The 19,552-nt window shown below is 42.7% G+C and overlaps 2 protein-coding genes across 4 annotated transcripts in view; both read left to right on the forward strand.

Annotated features, from left to right (window-relative positions):
• The window catches only part of LOC144671644 (cell adhesion molecule CEACAM3-like), a 206,201-nt gene that overhangs the window by 37,204 nt on the left and 149,445 nt on the right, over positions 1-19,552 (forward strand). The window lies entirely within an intron of this gene.
• Positions 18,254-19,552, forward strand: part of LOC144671645 (uncharacterized) — a 261,116-nt gene continuing 259,817 nt past the window's right edge. For 2 of the 3 annotated variants that reach the window (XR_013573976.1, XM_078533652.1), the window contains exon 1: positions 18,254-19,286. Coding sequence is in view for 2 of the 3 variants with exons in the window: in XM_078533652.1 (XP_078389778.1) it covers positions 19,123-19,286 (164 nt within the window). In the remaining variant the exon portion in view is untranslated. The remainder of the gene's footprint in view (positions 19,287-19,552) is intronic. The other variant, XM_078533653.1, reaches the window with a different exon arrangement.

The raw sequence follows: 19,552 nt of genomic DNA on the forward strand, positions 1-19,552 counted from the left end.
GTAGATGGTCGCATTATTGGCTATCTTTTCAGTTCTCTTTTTATCTGACAAATGGTTTAGAATAATTTTGTACCTGAAACAGTGGGAAATGTATTTCGAGTTGGGTATTGGTTAGTCATGAGAAAGATATATCAATGGTGAAATCTAATTGCCATTTTGTTTCTTTAAAGCATCTCATACCCGCTGTAAACTTTCATTCTAATTATATTAGTGAATTGCAAACTTCATTTTAACACTGTTGTTTTGCTCACCCAATTGTATCCTCATCTCCACATCAAAGGAGATTAAGCTCAATTTGGTTTGCTGCCACTAATATTCTGCAAATGGTATTTAAATTTACAACTAAGATTAAATTTGCAGTAAAACTCCTGAGACAGATCACATACTTGGTTGTGGATTCTTATTTGGAAAGTGCTATGTAAGTCAGGAGAGTAGAGTACGACAGCAGTAGGTTGGTGGTTTCATATAGGCTGATTTTGATGCTGTAACTAGTACTAGCCAAATCCATACACAGCCTTAACCAACTCTGGTATTGAAAAGCCAAGCCTCCTGGTCACTTATTCAAAGTTTTGCAGAAATTATTTAAAATATTTACCTTCACATCCCTTCAAAGCCTTAATTATTTTGTCTAGTAGTGCTCAATGCATGATTTCAAGCGCATTCTGTTGAGTCAGGTGGCCTTTAATTTAAAGGTGGGACCCATTTTGGGATTCCCAGCCCTATTCCCATTGCCAACAATTTCTGCTGGAGCGGAATAAGGGTGCGGGTGATGAGCCTGCACCATGCACTCCCAACCATGCTGACTTCATTACGGTGGGGTGGGCATTTAAGCACCTACAATTTTGATGCAGTCGGGTCAGCTTTTCCAGGAGACGTGGTTCATGGCTCCTCAGCGGAGTTGTGAATCATGGGGGAAACCGTAGCCTGGAGCCCAGAAACTTTTGACAGGTAGGTTTAAAGGTGTTTAGATGGTGCATGTTTTTTTTAATTAAACAAGTATGGTTTTATGGCTTTTGTCTGGCTTTAATTATGTTTTTAGTGCAGGGATTGATCTAGGTCTCTGTCTATAACAGATAATTTAGCCATTACATTGACCAGCATTGTGTAAGTATTGAGATGCATTTGAGCACTTTTTTCTATCACAGAAAATGCTCTTATACATTCAAACCATTGAAAAATATGTTTAGTGGACCTGTTGCAATGATCTGAATCTTTGAAAGAAAACTGGGCATCTGTTGCCAGGCTTTTTCAGTGGCAGACAGTGACCAGTTGGGTACTACAGGAATCAGTGCTTGGGCCCCAGCTATTCAATGATTTGGATGAGTGATCAAATGTAATATTTCTAAGTTTGCTGATGACATAAAGCTTGGTGGGAATATGAGTGGTGAGGAGGATGTTAAGAGGCTTTAAGATGATTTAGACGAGTTGAGTGAGTGGACAAATACATGGCAGATGCAGTATAACGTGGATAAGTGTGAAGTTATCCACTTTGGTAGGAAAAACAGAATGACAGTATTATTTAAATTGTGATAGATTGGGAAATGTTGATGTACAAAGGAATATGAGTGTCCTTGTACACCAATCACTGAAAGCAAGCATGCAGGTGCAGCAAGCAGTTAAGAAGGCAAATGGTATGTTGGTCTTCATTGCAAGAGGACTTGAGTACAGGAACAAGGATGTCTTACTGCAGCTGTACAGGGCCTTGGTGAGACCAAACCTGGAGTATCGTGTGCAGTTTTGGTCTCCTTACCTGAGAAAGGATATACTTGCCATGGAGGGAGTGCAGCGAAGGTTCACCAGACTGACTCCTGGGATGGCAGGATTGTTTCATGAGGATAGATTGAGTCAACTAGACCCGTGTTCATTGGAGTTGAGAAGAATGAGAGGAGATCTCATTGAAATGTATAAAATTCTGACAGGGCTGCACAGACTGGATGCAGGGATAATGTTTTCTCTGGTTGGGGGATCTAGAACAAGGGGTCACAGTCTCAGGATAAGGGGTAGGCCATTTAGGACTGAGTTGAGGAAAAACTTCCTCACTCAGAGGATGGTGAACCTGTGGAATTCGCTACCACAGAAGGCTGTGGAGGCCAAGTCGCTGAATATATTTAAGAAGGGAATAGTTAAATTTCTAGACTCTCAAGGCGTCAAGGAGTATGGGGACAGAGCAGGAGTATGGCATTGAGATAGAGGATCAACCATGATCATATTGAATGACGTAGCAGGCTTGAAGGGCCGAATGGCCGACTCCTACTTCTATTTTCTATGTTTTTATGATTCCTTTCATCGGCAGGCCATCTGCTGAGCCTGTGAGAAAACCTGGCCGTCTGATGCAAAGAGTCCATTGTATTCAGCTCCAATGGTTTGTTTTTACAGCTTAACCCATGGAAAAAGTTTGGCTGAGTTTCAAAAGCCACTAATGGACTGAACTCAGACAGGTTTATGTGCCTGTAATAGGTTTCAGTTTCTTTAATGTGGTTTTTGAATGGCTGTTTGTTTATCTTCACCACTTTAAGACATGAGCGAATTTAGGTTTTCTTTTCAATAGAACTGAGGTTTTTGTTCCCTCTGGAGTATGAATGGATATGTGTTTAACAGTCTTCTGAGCTCATAAGAGATTCAGTATTTTTGAAGTGCATTTCAAAGGCTTTCCATTGATATTACATATCTCATGAAGTTTGTACATAGTGAATACTGGATGAGTGGCTATGGAGGATACATTGGGGGGCTTGGGGGGTATGAGGGGACATGGGGATAAGAAGGGGCTTGGAGAGGGCATGGGAGATATGAGGGGGCACAGGAGGGCAGCTATTCCCCGGTCCTGGCTGCAGCCCACTCATGCACAGTGACTCACCATGTGCAGATTCAGATTCTAAACAAGCCTCTAAGCTTCGCATTGTGTAAGCACCTGAGCTGGTGGCTGCGAGTGTTATGTTGAGTGACTGTACTCCTTCTTCAAACTTAACTTCCTCCTCTCGCCCTTCCTCTTGTTTCTGAAGTGATTCAGCAGCCGGCAGTTCTTGGATATCACAAAGCATAAAAGCACAGGTGCAGGGATAAGGGAAAGGGGTGGGATGGTCCACAGTTACTCCATTTGCAGTTTTCATTTCATGTCGCCTTCAGGATGAGTGAGAAGTTAGTTGTCAAAGAGCACAAGGCATCAACTTACCAGCATCTAGGATGGCCTTCACTGCACCAGATGAAGTTAAACCTGCCCCATTGCATTGAGAGGCTGTATTTGTCATGGTCCTCTTCTAATCCCCTGGCTTCTCCATCTGTTGTGGGTGATCTTCTCTTGGAGAAGAGAAAGTAGAATGTCATTGATTGTATGTTTGGGCGATGCTTACCATAGCTGGAGATATGTGATGGCAATGACAGGTGTGCGAATGGCTGGCATGCTTACAGGGTGTGTTTGGGTAAGGTGTAGTTTAAGGATGTTACAGGTGAGTCCTGAGTGTCAGGACATGATGCATGAAGTAATGTGAGAGGTATCAGTTATGGTGGTTGTGAGGACTGGTGTGCTGATGCATTCACCCAAGTGAGGTCATTTACCCTTTATCGGAACTACTGCCAGGTCTGTGGTGAGGCACTCTGGGCATTCACTATCCTTGCCACATGCTTTCTTTCTCTTCACAGTGTCACTCTGGAGGTGTCTTACACCCCACCAAAACCTGGACACCTTGCTGGTTGTAGCCTCTCAGCATAGTGAGTACAGCATCACTAAATCTCCTTAGTGTGGCATAGCTTCCTGGTCAGGTGCCAAAATCAATTTCCGACAGCCTACAATGCATTTCTGCAATCTCCCTTTTATAGGGACTGTACCGTTAAATAGGGAATACTGCCTGGAAGACGTGCTTTCTACTGAAAGCTACTCAGCTCCCTGAAGTGTGCAGGGGTGCCTGCACAGGAATAGAGGTGCAGGGAAGGCATGGAGGGCTCACCTCTCTGTGGCACAACCATGAAAATGGAAGATGAATGTCATGTCTTATTCACCAATGGGGGCGAACTGCGGTCCCCACACCCACAAATTGGGGCAATTTAAATTTTGCACCCCATAACTTGAAGATCTTGATCTACAGCACTAATTAGACAGCAACATTGCTCTCAATAGACATTAGCTGATCTCCCATTGATCTCAATTTGTGCCTTGAGAGCATTTACCCACAGTGTATTCTCATGAACCTAAAGGGACAGGCCATGCTAACAACAACACCTTAGCAGCATACATCATTCCTCAACTCAATTCCTTGAAACGCACTGGATAAAGGCTACACAATGTAAATATTCATTATATTATTGTATAATGCATTATGTGTTGAATGCTATAATGCTGTTTTTACTGTACAACATCATCCGATTAACCTGGTCAATACTGACATTCTCCAATAGTATATTTTTTAAACATGAGAAGCATTGTACCACATGAAGCATTATATCCCTCCTAAGACGAAGCTGTGTCGCCTGTGACAGTAAAGATCAAAAATGCAATTGCTATTGGCAGATGATCCTGAAATTAATAAAACATTTATTACTATTGGTGAGGAAAGGAGTTTTTCAGATTGTGAGTATTTCAGCTCCAAATCAGTAGAACCCAGTGTTGAATAAATCGCTATTTGTTTTTTATACCTGGGTTATTTTGAAGTGCAACAAATTCAAAACATTTATTTATTGATTAAGTTATGACTTGAATTATACTGAACCTATCTATTTACCTATCCATCAATAAAGCAAAACGACAACTCATCACCTCAACAAGTTTTGTGAGGCATATAATTTCACAACATTGCTCGATATTTTTTGATGTGGAATGCCTTTTTTGATACATGCAGAAAGACACGCAAGTCCCTGCTGCACCATCCAATTAGTTCTTAAATGGGATCAGACTTTTATCTTCTGCTCCGTTATCTGAGACTCCATTCCATGCATTGAGGAGCATGAATAAATTCCTGATAGCAACCGTCAATCTGTCTTGAACAATTTGAACCTGTGTCCTCTTACTCCTAATCTCAATTTATTTTGAAATGCATTTTTGGATATACCTTTCCCAAAGAATTTTCTTTTCCCTATATAAAATGAGATAACCTCTTTGAAACCTTTTAGGGCTTACAAACACAAATTTCTTAATTGTGTCTAAACTCAGCTTCCCTCGCCATTGCCCTTGCCCCCATCACCAGCAGCTGTAGGCTATCCTTGTTCTGTATCCACCACTTAAATTTATCTCCTGTGTCTTAATTCACTAGAACTGCACACAGTACACAAGGTATGGTCTGATCAGACGACTATACCATTTGGGCATGTCCTTGTTTGACTTGCATTCCAATGTGTTGACTAAACAGTTCAGCCTTCTCTTCAAATTGTGATTGCTGGTCTTCAACGATTGGAGCATCAAGTCTGTTCAATCTATATTTGTTGTAACTTTACCCCTAGAAATTTTCAACATTCATGCAATATATACATTATCCATTTGTTTTTCTTCCTACCTTTGATACTCTACATTTTCCTTTTCATTTCCGATAGAGGCACTGCACTTTAGGAAGGATGTCAACCGCTTTGAGATGCTTTAGGGGAGATTTGCTGGAATGATGCGAGTTATTAGGGACTTCAGTTCTATGGAGAGACTAGAGAAGTTGGGATTGTTCCCTCAAGAATCCTGCTTCAGACAACATGAAGTAGGCTTCTAAGTTTCGTGTATATTAACAGCAAGTACTTATTAGCCACCCATAACTCTCTACATATATGCAGTTGAGGGTAGAGTTATGGAGCTGACTTATCCTAGGTCTTTATACATCTCTGTCCATCTCTAGACTGACTCTGGCTCTGCGTCATGTGACTTCCTACATCACTGTGTGGGTGGTACTGTACTCAGTCCCACATTAGCCTGGGATGTACCAGACCCTGCTACTACATCTCCCACTACATCTTTATCCCATGGATATAGAGTTGCTTTAATTTACTTCAAGACTTACATTATTATAAGTCTTATGCATTTACCTTGATGTTACAACCTTAATGCTGTGCTAATATTATTGCTATTACAGTATTAACATTAACAACATTCTTGCTACCCTATCTCCCCACTTCAAGTCCTTGAAGTTAGAGGTTCAGGAAATCTGGAAGCCTTATAGCCCTTTCACATCCCACTCGCTGTTCTGTTGGGAGATTGGCAGGCTCTGGTGGTTCTGGTTCATGTTGTTGGCTTGGTGGTTGGACAGGTTGGGTATGGTTTCATCCGTTTCTTCCATTGACTGATGTTAAAGCATGCCTAGTTGGTCTGGCTGGTTTGGTGGTGCATGGTTGTTGTTACTCTTGATCGTTTCTTGCGGTGAACAAAAATGGTATTTATCTGCTTGGCGGTGCCTTTTCTTCTTTTTTCGTTTGGGCCATCGGGAAGCTCTCTGAGTCTGAGGAAGGGTATTCCCGTGACAAGAAGAAGATTGAGCAGCATGCTTACCTCTGTATTTTGTTGTTGATAGTGTGAGACTGCTACGAGGTTCCAGTATCGCTTGTGGTTCTGGCATGCTGGCTGGAGGTTGCAGTGTGTGCATAATGGTTGGTGTGTCTACCAACTGTACCATCATCGTAGTTGGAGATAAAAGCTCCTCAGAGTGTTGATCCTTCTCTGGTACCACTTCCACCGGAAGTGCTTTGGTAATCCCATATGCAGTAAGTTGATTTGGCCAGTGGGGACTTTCCAGGACCTGGAACGATGATGGACAAATCTGCTCTGGAAAAGAATAGAGAGATCGCAGGCGAAATCGGAGTCTAAATACTCTTTAGAGTTTGAGGCCTCAGGATGATGCTGTTTTGGCTGGCTAGCGACAGTGGTAGTCTTGACATTTTCTGCCATATGCAGGTGATCTGGGGCCGCTCAGGCATCGCTGCTCAGAAGAGAGAAAGGCTGATTCTGGACAATGTACATCAGCTCACAAATCTGTTTGTTGCCATACTTCAGTGGTTCAAGGATCATGCTGATGACTGGGAGTTGGGCTCCCCCTGCTGCATAAAGTGGAGTGTCTTGCCATTTGAATCCAAGACCATGGAGCCATGCTGTCACGCTGGCACCTGAATCTAAGTTAATGTTGGTTAGATGACCATTACCAGGATGTCAGCATTTCAAAATGAAGAGCTGCATTCACGGATGTCATCCAAGAAGCATGGCTGTGTGTCTTCAGGGTTTTCAGTCTCAACCTCATGGATTACCTTTGGGTTGTCTGTGCAGTGCTGGGGTTTTGACTTGCACACTTTATCAATGCATCCCTGTCAGTTGCAGTGGAAGCATTGAGCAGTGCTCGCAGGACACTGATCACTCCTATGAGGGTGCTTTGCACTACAGTGCTGGCAAGTTTGCCCTGCTGGGTGGTTCAGGAATTTCTTTCCTTTTTTATTTGCAAAAATAAACTTTATTCATAAAATATCTGAAAGAACATTACAAAACATTTCAGATTGGCCATCACAAAAAGTGCAATCATATTCAAGTTTTCCACATAGATCATGTCACACCCTGAGGTGCTTCAGTACAATCAAGGAACATTATAGACATTTCAAAATGGTCAAAACAGAAAGTCAGACAGTGCAATGGTGTTTAAGTTGTCTACGTAGATCATGTTGCACTCTGAAGTGTTTCAATACTATTGTGATACATGTAACATTCACTGCGTACATTCAATGTGAATCATACAGCTCGAGGGACCTATACAATTCCCAGCCCCTCGGTGCACAATGGCTGAACGGTCCAGGACTGCGGGCCATAACATTTCCCCCTTGTGCCTTTGCAGTGGCTGCCCCAAGCTTTAGTGCATCCCTCAGCACTTAGTCCTGGACCTTGGAATGTGCCAGCCTGCAACACCCGGTTGGGGGCAACTCTTTGCATTGGAAGACCAACAAGCTTCAAGCAGGCCTAAGAGTGTCTTTCGTTGAGTTGATGATCCTCCAGCTGCAGTTTATGTTTGTTGCGGTGTACGTCCCTGGGAACAGCCTGTAGAGCACAGAGTCCTGTGTCACGGAACTGCTCAGGATGAACCTCAGCAAAAACCACTGCATCTCTCTCCAGACCCTTGTTTCCAAAGGCACATTCCACAAGGAGGTGGACAATGGTCTCTTCCCCACCACAGCCACCTCGAGGGCAACGTGCGGAGGGGTGTAGGAACGATCTGATAGGGTGGGCCTTTCTCACCACCAGCCAAGCTACATCTTGGTGCTTTTTGGAAAGCCCATGTGATGAGGCATTCTGCCAAATGATTTGACAGTCGTCGCGGGGAACCATGCGACAGGATCCGCCATCTCCTTTTCCCGCAAGGCCTCTAGGACTTTGCATGCCGACCACTGCCTGATGGACTTGTGTTAAAAGGTGTTTCTCTGGATAAATTTTTCCACGAGGGACAGGTGGTATGGCACAGTCCAACTACTTGGAGCATTCCGTGGCAGTGTGGCCAGACCCATCCTTCGCAACAGCAGGGACAGGAACAACCTCAGCGCGTAGTGACACTTGGTGTTTGTGTACCAAGGGTCTACGCACGCATTGATGCAGCCACACACAGCAGTGCCAGTCAGGATGAGGGTGATGAGGCACGTTTTTTTCCCCCTTTATCTAGAGGTTTGTACATATGTCCCTGCGATCAGGGTCCATTTTTGACCTCTGGATAATTGCTTTCCCTGACTCCAATGGTCCCTGTTTTTCTGTGACCTGATATGGTGGACTGAGTGTTGGTTTCTGCCCCAAGCAGTCGTCCCTCCCCTTAGGATGGTCCTGTGTTGTTCACATAGCTCTGACAGTCTAACTAGCAGGATTGCCTTGTCTAGGATAAGATCATATTTAGCTTGTAGGAGGTCAGAGAGTGAATCATCTGCAACACCCGCCACAATTCTGTTTCGGATGAGCTCAGGCTTTAAATCTTTATATTCGCATTCTCTGCCAGCCTCTAGGCATGGTTTATGAAGGAATTGACAGGTTTCACAACAGTTGGACTCTCTTATTAAATTTGACTCTCTCCGGTATTTTATTGGATCTCAGGTTGAAATAAACCTTGAAGGCTTTTAAAGCATCATCAAATTTGGAAGATGCACAACAAGCTATGGTGTTGTCTGCAAATGCCCCAATCGAATAAAGAAGTGGATTAACTTGTTCTGCTTCTGATTTTTTACTTAGACCCGTCGCAATGCTGTATCTTAAAAATCATTCCCTCCAAAGACTCCAATTCTTGACTGGCCTTAGCCATTAGTGAATCCCAGTGGACTGCATGTGTGGAATTGTAGTCCATATTGAAGATTTGTAGAAGTGTCAGTACAGCTTGAAGTTCTCCTCATAATTTGAATTGCCTATGTAAACAGTTCTAAATTCATACTTGGGATGTGAGCATCGCTGGCAAGGCCAGCAGTGGTTCGCCACCCTTAACTGCCCTTCAGAAGGTGGTGGCCATGAAACCCCTTCTTAAATTGTTGCAGTCTATATGGTCTAAGTGCACCCACAGTGCTGTTAGGGCGGTAGTTCCAGGATTCACAGTGTAAGAATGGCGATATAGTACCAAGCCATCATAGAGTGCAGTTTGGAGTGAATCTTGCATGAGACGGTCATCCCTTGTGCCTACTGCCCTTGTTCTTCAAAGTGATAGAGGTTGTGAGTTTCAAGATGCTGTTGAGGGAGGTTTAGTTGAGCTGCTGCTTGTTCCTTGTAGATGATATACATTGCTGCTACAATGCATATTGTATACCATATCTAACTGCACCCTAATGCATAGTATCTTTGTTGGACTTTCTTCAGCCCATAGAAAAGAGGATCTACAATGTTTCCAATGAATCTACCTCTCTTACCATCAGTTAATCTATTGAACAGTTAATAATATCAAATGAGAGCCTCATAAAAGTCAATGCAGAATGTTTGATAAAAACGAAGGGCTAGATTTAATTTCTCATATGCCACTGGAAATTATTTAGAAAATTATTAAACGTTGTGTGCATTTAAGTCTTTCATTGCTGCAAAGTATTGGCTGCTGTGCTATAGTATTGCCTTTGCAAAATAATCTAGAAACCAGTCCCATATTTGCAGTGGAATTTGTAATTGTCTGGGTTAGAAGGAGAGACGCGTTAGATCCAGCGGCAGGCAGATTCACAGTTGTTTCATTCTGTAAGAAATACTGCTCCATCTCTTGATTTATAACACAACCATAGGTCCCTAGATATCATGGCCATGTTTTTGAATTCTGCAGGGAGATTATTTTAGAATAAATCATCAGTTCAGTCAATTCCGAACATAATTTTAAAACACATTGGGTGAACAATGGGTGATCTTTAAATAACAGATGCTTCTGGTACAGGCTGGGTACATTAAAGCAATGGTGAAAGGTAAGGGAGCCAAAAACTGAGCTGCTCGGATGATGAGGGAGATAGAGATTTTTTTTTTAATTTCCAAAGAAACGTTTATTGCTATAACTTCATAAACATTGTACAAGTTTGAACAAAATGCACAGTATGCTTCCAGATGATGGTTATTCTTCTGTAAGCCATTTCATTCAGCAGTGGTTCATATGATTCTAGCACAAGTCCATGTACCTCAGTCGTGGTATCAATGTCCTTGACTGGAAGATGTGTCTTTTCCTGCCTTTTTACCTCCATATGACATCTTGTAGAACAAGGCAGCCGTGATGGCTATACTCGGCCATAATTCCCGATAAGCAATGGCATAGGGTTTCATTGGTGACCACCATTCTGCAATAGCACGACCAGCCATCGTTTCTCTGCTACTTCGGTCCAAGGAAGGTCTCCAGCACCTTACACGGCTCTAACTATGATGAACAAAAAGTGGATGGTGTAGAATTAATGTCATGTGAATTCTTCAAGAGAAAACCAGCTCATATACAATAGATTGATAGGGAGGTGAAGAGAAAAATAAGATTGGAAAAAAGAGAGGGTGAATCGTCTGAGCTTTGCGCTGAGTGTGGTAGCAGGCGTGAAAAAAGACGTTTTACGTGCCAGCCACAAAGGCAGATCTTTGCGCCCTTTTGTCTCCATCCCGCTGCATCCTGCCTCATTAATAATGCATTCACGGGAAACGTGCCAGATCATTGGCAGGCAGGCTTAGATTTTCCCACCACACCATGACCTCAGTGCATCCTCGCTCTGGGCCCCATATTTAAAGTACACCAGAGCGCAGCCTACTTCATGTCTATGGACTAGGACTGCTCCAGGTGACAGATAGTCCTGAAAATAAAGGTGCCGGCAGCACCCAAATTTGGTGATGACTCTCTGGGGTGCCTGCTGGGTAGTGAAAGGCTGCCATGATGCCCTCCAACCCCACTCTGGCCGCAGGAGGTTCACCAGAGTCACCAGCCCAGTGTGGGAGGTGGTGGCAGTGGCGGTAAGTGCTAACAGAGCACAGAGGATGTCAGCCATCCAGTGCAGGAAAAGGATGAATACTCTCATCTGTTCCCCCAGGGTAGGCCAACCACCTCATCACTTTCAACACACACTCCCAAACCCATCACAGATCCACAGGGATCTCACACCTCAAGGGACACCACCACTAACTTTGTCACACGCCCTCACATCTCCATCAGGCTCATATCCTCTGGAGCTCACACCCTCATCCCGTTCATGGCTCCGCTCACCACACAAACATTCCATGTAGTGCCATGCATCCTGGTCACATCTGTTTTCATGTCGGGGAAGCTAGCTCACAACAGGAAGGAGGTCCCAGACTGGGTGTTGAGTGGCTGACATTAGGCCCCTCACTCAATTTGAGGAGCATGCCATCACGCCGACGGGTGAGGACGTGAACCGTGCCTACAGCGATGGTAAGACCCCCACATGGGGATCCTGCACCAGATCATCCCTCTTTCAGTGCAACTGTGAGTGCTCTCTCTCCTGTTTTTGACTCTGCTGCCATGCACTAATTATATCAACTTTGGTTCGCAGGAAGCTCTGCCAAGTAACCGACGCCCTCAGCCAGCCAGCCCCTCAGCTCCATCCAGGTCCTCACCTCCAGCCAAGAGGACGCCACCTCCATTGAAGAGCTGGAAGTAAGCAGCCTGGAATACCTGTCACAGCGCCTTCCCTCCACCAGCACAAAGACACACACCTTGGTGGGACCTAGATCTAGAGCAGGTTTGGGTTCACAATCTAGTGGTCACCTCACGAACATGTGTTTGCAGCAGGAGGAGGCAGGTTCAGCCAATCTCCCCTGCATTCGTGGGACTGCTGGAGAGAAGACATCTGTGAAGCCTGAGTCAGATGTCGAGCCTCTGGATTCGGTCTTCTAACTCATCATAGAGTGTCTGCAGAAGGCAGGGAAACATCACGCAGAGCTGTAAGAAGCCCTCAACAGAGTGGCACGTGAGCCAAAGGAGTGTGCCCACCTGCTCTCTGATGAAGTGGTGCCCACATGTGGACGCATGGAAGTCTCCATGGAAAGGATGGCCGACGCCTTGGAGACCCTGGTCCAGCAGAACACAGAGATGTGCACAGACCTGCAGTCCACCATAGTAGCCATGGATGATTTCCTGTAGTGGCAAAGTGAGCGGGAAATGGGCACCTCAACCTCCCTCCAGGTGCTCTTTCCCCTCAATGAGTCAAGTCGGCGTCTTTCGGCACCCAAAGGGAGGAGGAGCGACAGCATTCTTTAAGTGATGAATACCACTTGTGTTGTTACTGTATAGTAGCAGCGTGAAACAGCTAGCTTCACCTGTTGCTCAATTCTTTGAGCTGCGTTGCCCTTCCAGGGTAAACCGAGGTAGACTGTGCAATTTTCAGGGCCAAAAGTGACGGTTTTAGGTCGGTTCATGCGTTTGCGCGATATTGAGTGCGAATTGAAAATACATTTAGAGAGGTCAAACAGTTACAGGGATTACAAAATAAATGGGAATATACTAAGAGGGGTAGATGAAGTGAGAGATCTTGGCGTACAAGTACACAGGTCCCTGAAGGCAGCAGTTCAAGTAGATAAGGTTGTAAAGAAGGCATATGGAATGCTTTCCTTCATTGGCTGAGGTATAGAATATAAAATTAAGGATATAATGTTGGAATTGTATAAAACACTGGTGAGGCCACAACTGGAGCATTGTGTGCAGTTCTGGTCACCACATTACAGGAAGAACGTAATAGCTCTGGAGAGAGTGCAGAGGAAGTTTACAAGAATGTTGCCAGGGCTAGAAAAGTGTAGCTACGAGGAGAGATTGGATAGGTTGATGTTACTTTACATTGAACAAAGAAGGCTGAGAGGTGACTTGATTGAGGTGTACAAAATTATGAGGGGAATAGATAGAGTGGACAGGATAAAATTGTTTCCCTTGATGGAGAACGCTAGAACCAGGGGACATAGATTCAAGATAAGTGGCAGAAGGTTGTAGGGGGGACCTGAGGAAGAACTTTTTTACACAGAGGGCAGTGGGTGTCTGGAATTTGCTGCCCAAGTTGGTGGTAGAGGCAGAAACTCTAAACTCTTTTAAAAAGTACCTGGATCTGCACCTAAAGTGCTGTAAGCTGCAGGGCTATGGGCTGGGTGCAGGAAGTTGGGATTAGAAAGGGCACCTGGGTGTCCTCGGGCTGGCATGGACAAGTTGGGGCGAATGGCCTCCTTCCGTGCTGTAACTTTTCTATGGTTCTAAGATCTGATCAGGGTAGCCATTACCCTGCAGGATGCCTTTGATGCGCCCTACCTCAGTATCAAGCTTGCATGGTGAGCAAATGGCTCGGGCCCTTTTCACAAGGTTGTGGATAACCCAATCTTCAGATCTCCAGAATTTGAGCACAGGATGGAGCCCAATAAGATGTGTAAGGAAATTGTTACATGCAGCTGCAGATTTAAGCATAGCAAACATTTCATCCAGATATCGGAAATATGCAAGGAGTAGGAAGTTAGGTGTCATTCCATCGAAGACACATTTCTCATGGAACCCAACAAAGATGTTTACGGGAGCTGGGGCTGGATGGGAATTCATAGCAACACCATCTATATAGGCATACATGGTGTCGTTAAAACAGAGCTCAAGTGCGCGAGTTGCCAACTTCATAAATTCGATGAACACTGATTCACGCAATGGTGACAGGTCTGGATCGCCATGATATAGTGCTGCAACTCAAGGACCTACAGCTTCCTTAAGTGGAGGATTGGTGAATAGAATAGCAATGTCAAATGAGCACACGGATATAGCATTTCTATCGATAGGCAAGTCCTGTATGGTCTTCGCAAATGTGAAGGAAACCTTCATCGTGTATGTGGAAAACTTGCTCAAACCTGGTTGTAACATTGCTCAACTATTTGGCCAATTAATGTTGTGAGAACAGGTCATAGATAAGATAGGGCGTAAATGGCCATCACCTTAGTGTATCTTGGGTAGCCCATACATAAGCGGACACAGCATGCCTTGAGGATGAACCCTGTCATATATATTGTGCGGTAGTTCATCCCTCTTACACAAGTACAGTCATTTTTTCAGCTTACTTTCGAGCAAGGCAGTCCAGTCATGTTGAGTGGCAGGTCCAATGGATACAAATTTGGACCTGTCGCTAAGAATGGCGTGCGTTTTCTTGATATAGTCATGCTTGTTAAGGCTAACTACTCCCGTCCCTTTGTCACATTTACCAATGTGTTTTTCTGAGTTAGTCTTAAGGCCTCACAGCACTGAAAGACATTCATGCTGCAAGTGAAAATCAGGCAGGTCATTTGGAACCCTTCAATTATGTGTGCGCTAGTTAAGCTAGGCACACTTTCAAGGATTCAGCATCTTCACTAATGGTTTGTGGTGGGATCGTTGGAAGTAAAGGATGTACACATATTGTGCCTGTTTCAGCTAAACAAAATAAGTAACAGTCATTCACTTGTTCATTCCTCAGGGCAATGCCAATCAGAGTCAAGCTGCCTGGTTTAAATTTCAAACAATGCTTTGCAATTAACTGTCAGTCAGCATCTGCTGGTGCATTCTCCATGACAATGCCTCTACCAATAAGTGTCCACTTGCCAACCAATCAGCACTCTCTTCTCAGAGTATAAATTTATTGTTTCCCTTACATTGGTAATCTTGTAAATTGTGCTGATGTTGCAAGGTGAAAAGTTTTGACAAAAAATGTCCCTTTTTTCAGCAATACTCAAGTTCTGAACTACCAAATGAATGTTGAAATTACTTAACTTTAGGTTACAGACACGGCAGAACTGCAAAACTTCACTAAACTGATGTATCTTTTCAAAATCATATGGCATCTTTAATATTATCTTGGATATTAGTTTTGCTAACAGATGGACTAGTAAAGTTTGTAAGAATGAGCAGGGACTCAATAATCAGGTGACAAGTTCATGGAGAATTTTTGCAATTACAGTGTCAATTTATTACTGAAATACATAAATTGTGATAAATTTTGGTGATTTACACAGTGACTGGCATAGATACGGATAGATGTTTCTTATGCTATTATTCACCGATTTCATGCAGTAACACTGTTAATATTTCTGACTTACTTAGATGAATGTTTCTCCTGAAATTAAAAATGCTACTTTTACAATGGAAAGCAAAAATCTAATGTTTAATCTTTGAGTGCCCAAATATAAAAACTGATTGTATTTTTAATGATTACTAGACTGTTTTTCCCCCTTGCTTTGCCAAGTGTAGATAGGAATAGCTTCATAAAAGGTTTTCCATAAGCAAACCACTGTACTTGACTTATTAGTTACAAGATTGCATGAGCTGAAATCTAAAATATCAAAGGAATGAAATCGCACCCATGCCTATGGATGGTCCCTCTCCAGTACACTCAGCAGAGTGAGCAACTCATGACTGTAATATAGTTTATATTGTAGGAAATCGTTTCAGCAACACTAATCCCACCTTACTGGCACACATATTTTGTTTGTGGGTTAGGTTGTTTTGTGTTCGTGCTGCAATAATTTTGTAGGAGAAGATCACTTGTGTTTAGTCAGCAGCCCAGAGAAACTCAGCACTCTTGAATATTCTTGAATATGTGCGAAGTTAAGGGAGTTGCTGCCAAATCAATCCGAGCAGTAAAATTGGTTACTATTGCACAATTCCAGATTAAATATTTACTCTGTATATCAAAATTATATTTAGGTTTCAAGTTGGCCTTATTTACTTATGATGCTTCAAGATACCAGTGTCTGTTTTCTGAGATATGCTTTATTACATTCATTCTTAATGATTAACACTGCTGTTGGAATAATCTTGACAATGCATTAAATTGCAGCTTCAAATATCACCAAAAGAATTTGCTGTTTTAGCTCCAGCCTTCAAATCAAATTTGAATAGACATTACTGTTCAGAAACTATTTCTGATGATAGGAAACAATACATAACATAGTCATATAGTAGGTCTCTGTTTATTTGAATATCGCAGAAAAGGGAAACATATTGCCAAAGTTTTTCTTCTTACACTAATCAGGAGATATGCAAGAATGCCAAGTTTCAAACGATCACGGCAATTTATGCTACAAGAGAAAAGCATGCTGATTGATTGGTGAATTAATTCTTATTGGCTGAGGCGTGCCATAGAAGAAGAGAAAGGGAACTTTAGACTCCGCAAGATGCTGGATAATTCAAAAATAGCTCAAAACTTAAACATATTGCTTTTGTTTGGGGAGCACGGGTTCCTGTTTGTGAATGTATGCTTTTAGAAAGTATAGAAGAGTCATGTTGCGAACTTGACTGATTATCTTAAATTGGTTGTTAGTAGCTATTAGCAGACACGGGGTTATTCAGCAAGTGCTGCCCAGTCGCAGAATCACATCTAACAAAATAAGTTTTGTTTTGGGTTTTGCAACCACGGCCCGGTTGATTACGTGCTCTACTCTGCCTCTTATAAACAACCAATGAAACACGCTGTTTGATTTAAGAAGCAAATTACAGGGACTTATGGCCTATGTACCTGTCATCTCACCGATACTGAAATTCATACAGTGTTGCTCAATTGTGTGCTGGCAGAACGCCATTTTGGACTGAGGCAGCTTCCTGTTAGTGGAAAGAACTCCTCATGTGTCGCCTACATAGTAGCAGCAGGAAACTGTTTGCTTAACCTGTTGTTCACATTTTGGAGAGACTTTCCCAGTCCTGGGGAAGTTGAGGTAGACCAGACACTTTTCAGATCTGAAATCTTTGACCCATTGCGAATTTGCACGATACCAGCGAGCAATGATCTAATCAGGTTAGCCATTGTCTCACAGGATAACTTTGATATGCTCTATTTCTGCATCAAACTTAGAAGATGAGCAAATAGCTTGAGCCTTTTTACAAGATTGCTGATAAGGCCAATTGTATACCCCATCGGAAGGATAACAAGGCCCTTCCTCTCCCTGTTCCACTCCCGCCACTGGGCCTGCCCACCTCAGCCCATCTCGCCACACCACATACTTATAACTCACTCTGGCTGCTTGACTTTGGGGACTTTATGCAGTCCCAACAGTGGCCAGTGCTTCCTGTGGCTATGCAGGGACTGGGAAGTTGTCAGCCATTTGATTGTCCAGCAGCTCACAGAGGCTGGTCTTCCTGCCCAGATGGAGACAGGAGTCTCGCCTTTAAGGAATCAATGCCTGTCTGGTAATTCAATGCCTATGGGAAAGCCCCCAGAAAGGGGAATAGGCAGGCCGTCGGTTTATTCGCCCGTGGGTGTGGCCCATAAAATCTAGTCTTATGTTCTCCGATGATGTTCCTGAGAGAGCATGTAGATGATAAATAGGGGTGATTGTCAAGGGGGTGCATGTAGAAGAACAAGAGGAAGATAGATATTTGGGGAACAACAGCAGCAATGGTGCAGGAATGAGAAAATAAGCCATTGTATTTCTAGCTTCAATTGGATAATAATAGTGAGGTGAGTACAGTCCTGTGATTTCACAAGTGTTTTTTGTGTACTCTTTAAACAAGAATAAAAGTCAAAAGCATCAGTAAGTAACACTCATGACTACAAATTCTATCTGTAGCCATTTGTTAGATTCTACCTTGATGTGTAATCAGATCTAGCTTTTCTGATTTCTAATTGAACATCAGATCGAATAGGAGCTGAAAGCCATTAATAAAGCAAGTGATGAACTTAAGAATGCTCATTGAATGGAGAAGAGAAAAGGACATAATCTAACCTTCCATTATATGTATTTACAGAACCTATTTCTAACGTCAATGTATTGGCCAACAATTCGAAATCAGTGGAAAACATCGATACCATTTCCCTAACTTGTTTTGCCTCAGGTTTTGTACAATCACGGATATGGTATAAGGATAACCTAGTTATCAAGGATAATGAAGGTTTAAGTCCTTCTTCATCTTATCGATATCGTTTCAGCATTTACATCCTAGTTATACCCAAACCGGCAACTAGTACTCTTTAACTATACCTTGATGAATGCATCGTAAAGTCTTATAATCACTTCCTTGACTTTTTATTCAATATATTTCAATACATAAAATCAACATACTAATTATTTCTTCTGTTGATTTTATGGGAAAATCCTTGCTTTAAATACCTGTGTTGCCGCTCCACATGCACTCGATTAAGAATCTCCCGTTTAGTTCTGATTTTTCTTTCGTTTCTAGGTATGAAAAATTGGGAATAGTGCGCAATAGGTGGTTGCTCCCCTGTTGTTTGTTTTCACCAGATTGACAATACTAAGGTCCCCCCAACTTCTTTGGCTTCAATGAAAGTAAAACATGGCAAAAGGAAAATTGTCTGTTGGATCTCTATCACCAGTTTTGTGCGTGGTGGGAGATCCAATACCAAATACATACAGTATTTCATTGAAAGAAAATGCGCCTGACTGCAAGACTCAGAGGCTGGAAGTTAAAAAGATGTGAAATGTAGGCAGCAGTTACTAATATTTTCGGGAGTGAAATGGAACCTAAATGCCTCCTGGAATTTTGGAAGATAACAAAACCAACAATTGGGATTGCATTCAATGCTGCCCAGCTCTTGATTGGTCCAATAAGAACCGTAGAGAAGAATTATAAGTGTGTGGTGTGATCAAGAGCATAGGGATCAATTATCTGGTCTGTCAAGGAATTGTGTAGGTTTATGTTTAAATGCCGTGACCATTAGCTCTATAGAACTCTGATGGCCATTCTTATTCTTTGGTTTTTTGAATCCTGGAAACAGTCAAGCACTATGGCTTAAATATATACACATTGCTATTGTAGTGCAATTATGCCTGGTATAGTTTCAATATCTGTTCTTATTGTATTTTCAGGTCAACTCACCCCCAACAATAAATTAAACAGTGGTGCCATAGCAGGCATCGTGATTGCTGTTATTATTCTGGGACTCATCAGTGGGATAAGTGCATGGTTGATCAAAAAGAAAGCATGCGGGTAAATAGTGTATTTAAGTGTTGCCTGCACCGTTAGTAGTTTGTCCATAGCCAAGTGGATTGAATTAAAGTACATGTGTGAAAAGTTGTTACAAAATATTTCCATATCACTGTTCAAAATTATATAATTATAAGGCATGTTTACACAGTTAATATTAATAGTTTATAATTTGCATTGATAGAAATTTTCCTTTATTAGCTCCTCACTCTAGTATCACAGAATCACAGAATCTTTACAGTGCAGAAGGAGACCATTTGGCCCATCAA

This window comes from Cetorhinus maximus, chromosome 33 (assembly GCF_964194155.1).
Source record: "Cetorhinus maximus chromosome 33, sCetMax3.hap1.1, whole genome shotgun sequence".
Lineage (NCBI taxonomy): Eukaryota > Metazoa > Chordata > Chondrichthyes > Lamniformes > Cetorhinidae > Cetorhinus > Cetorhinus maximus.